The sequence below is a fragment of the Austrofundulus limnaeus genome, unplaced genomic scaffold (assembly GCF_001266775.1).
Source record: "Austrofundulus limnaeus strain Quisiro unplaced genomic scaffold, Austrofundulus_limnaeus-1.0 Scaffold300, whole genome shotgun sequence".
Classification (NCBI taxonomy): Eukaryota; Metazoa; Chordata; class Actinopteri; order Cyprinodontiformes; family Rivulidae; genus Austrofundulus; species Austrofundulus limnaeus.
In genome coordinates this window covers 308,355-310,729 of record NW_013952702.1, presented here as the reverse complement: position 1 = coordinate 310,729, position 2,375 = coordinate 308,355, and the positions used below count along the sequence as shown (strand labels likewise).

Here is a 2,375-nt window from a genome sequence, read left to right as displayed (position 1 = left end):
GCTTTAGAATATCGATACAGTATCGGGGAAATGAAACATCGCGATATTTCAGTGTATCGATATTTTCTTACTCTCCTATAAATGACAGACGGGTTTTAAACATGCATCATAAAACATCTTTAAATGTTTGTTTTTGTTTGTTTGCAGGTTCTGGGTGACCTGAAAGCAGACAACCAGAGACTCAAAGACGAGAACGCTGCCCTGATCCGAGTCATCAGCAAACTGTCCAGATGAACCTGAAAACTGCGCCGGACTGAAAGTATTAAACCATAAATGCCCCCCGCCCCCCCGAGGACACGAACCACTAAAGGGAGATGCAGCGTCCACCTGCAGCTCGTCTCCAGCTCTCGTCTGTTGGGACTGGTTTTGTTTGTTTTTGTTTGTTTTTGTGGCAGACCTACTGTAAGACTCTGAGCTCCACCTGCCGTGGACCCACAGGACTTTTTTATATTAAGTTTTTACTGTCGTGTTTTATAACTGGAATATTGTGCTTCAGTATAAACCTTTAAGAGGCTTAAAGCCACGCACAGCGAGCGCTGACGGGTGGAGGATTTAAAAAAGAAAAGTCGGTCAGGTTGATGTTCAGATTTAAATGTGCCAAAAGGAGAAAACAGACCCAGTTTGCACAGCTTTAGGTAAAACATGAGCAGTGTTTTGTGACTCAGGATGAGTCTTTGCTGTTCTTTTTTTTTTTTGGACCAAACCTGCGTTTGCTCCTCCTCGATCCTCCGAACGTTGGTCGCTCCGGGTCTGCTGTTACAGACGAAGAGGTCACCAGGTGACGCTCGGGTCGGGACCCTCTCAGAACCCGGGTCACAGACGAGGACATGCGGTCCCACCTCAGTACTGTGCATCAGTAGGAACTTCTTCAAGTATTCACCACGTGACGAGCGGCCTGACGGCTCCACCTCTGAATGTTTACTTTAAAAGAACTAAAAACTGCATGTCAACGTGTCACATTGTACTTTGATGCTGTGCCTTTGGAGAGACATTTGTAAAGTAATATTTCTATTTTGCTTTGGCAGTGTACACTGTGGACTATGAAATACAAGATGGGCATAAATCAGCTTGTTTTCTTTTATACGTCCCTGCTCTTCACCTGGAAGCTGGTGTCCAGCCGTCAGAGAGGCAGGGCACACCTGGACAGGTGTCCTTCACAGGTACACAGAGACGATCATTCTCACACCCAGGAACAGTTTAGAGAACAAAACACYTGGAAACCTAACCTGTCCACGAGAAAACTAACAAGTTTTATTTTTTATATTTAACCTCTGGAGAAATCAGGAGTTTCAAACAGTTTAAAAATCAAAACTTGGTCAATATTTACTGAAACCATGTTGGTGGTGTTTATAGAAAAATAGTTATGTAATTTTTGTATTATATATTATGTAGCGTTTAGAACGTAAAATTTAGAAATACATGTCCTTATTTATGCCTTAAGCTTTATTTCATTTACTAAGACCCAGTTTTTGAAAGGGGTGGGGGTGTTTATGTTCCTAACCCTGGATTTACACTAGATGCAGCTCCACTTCGCTGTGCAGTTCACAGCTGTTCGTTTTAACTCGTTTATAGAGTTTATACAGCCCCGCTCTGCTGCGACACACAGAGGAGGGAGAGTGTGCAGGAAGGAGATGGATCAACAAATCCAGTGATAAATGTGGAAGTCAGAGCGAAAATCATTAATTCTGTGAAAGACGAACTCCAAACACAGCTGAAAACATTGATATAAAAACTTTAGATATCTATGGTTAAAACAGTACCGCTGTCTTTTTGAAACTTCTGATTTCAAAATAAAATCCAGGTATCGTGTTTTTACGCTACATGTTCTGCTTCCCAAAYAGAACCATACATTCTGACAGCATTTGTGTAGAAATATATTCAGATATTAATTAATATAGCTGGGATTTCTGCAAAATTATTCCACCTTATGGTGTCTTATTCTGAAAATACGGATGTTGTGCTTGATCCTTTTCCTGTTGGTGCGACGTGATCTCTGTAGATTGACTCTGGAGCAGCTCCGGAGTCGGGCACAAATAGGATTGGATCTAATTTTGGAGTTTTTCCGTCCGCTCACCGGAGCTGTGTGGAGCCAGTGTAAACACTGTGATTAGAATGGTTGTGTGTTTGCTGTGGAGGTTGGACTGGAGCACAGACACATGTAGTGTAAATTAGGGGTTAGCGGGGTTCCCACAGATCCTTAAAAAGTCTTAAAAGAATCTTTCACAGGTCTTAAAATGTATAAACACATTGTCAGTAGAGGGATTATCTGTCTCAAATTTTAAAATAATTGGTAACATTTATTTATTTTCTGAAATAATTTAATGGTTGCCTCCCGCAGCTAGTTTAATGTTAAAATAAACATTTGGCTAAAATAT

The 2,375-nt window shown here is 41.3% G+C and overlaps 1 protein-coding gene across 1 annotated transcript in view; it reads left to right on the top strand.

The window, feature by feature from the left end:
• Positions 1-1,066, top strand: part of ppp1r12c (protein phosphatase 1, regulatory subunit 12C) — a gene marked incomplete in the record, with an annotated part of 23,352 nt that extends 22,286 nt beyond the window's left edge. The window contains 1 exon segment of the mRNA XM_014021629.1: positions 148-1,066. Within this exon segment, the coding sequence (XP_013877083.1) occupies positions 148-234 (87 nt within the window).
• Between the last annotated feature and the right edge of the window lie 1,309 nt (positions 1,067-2,375).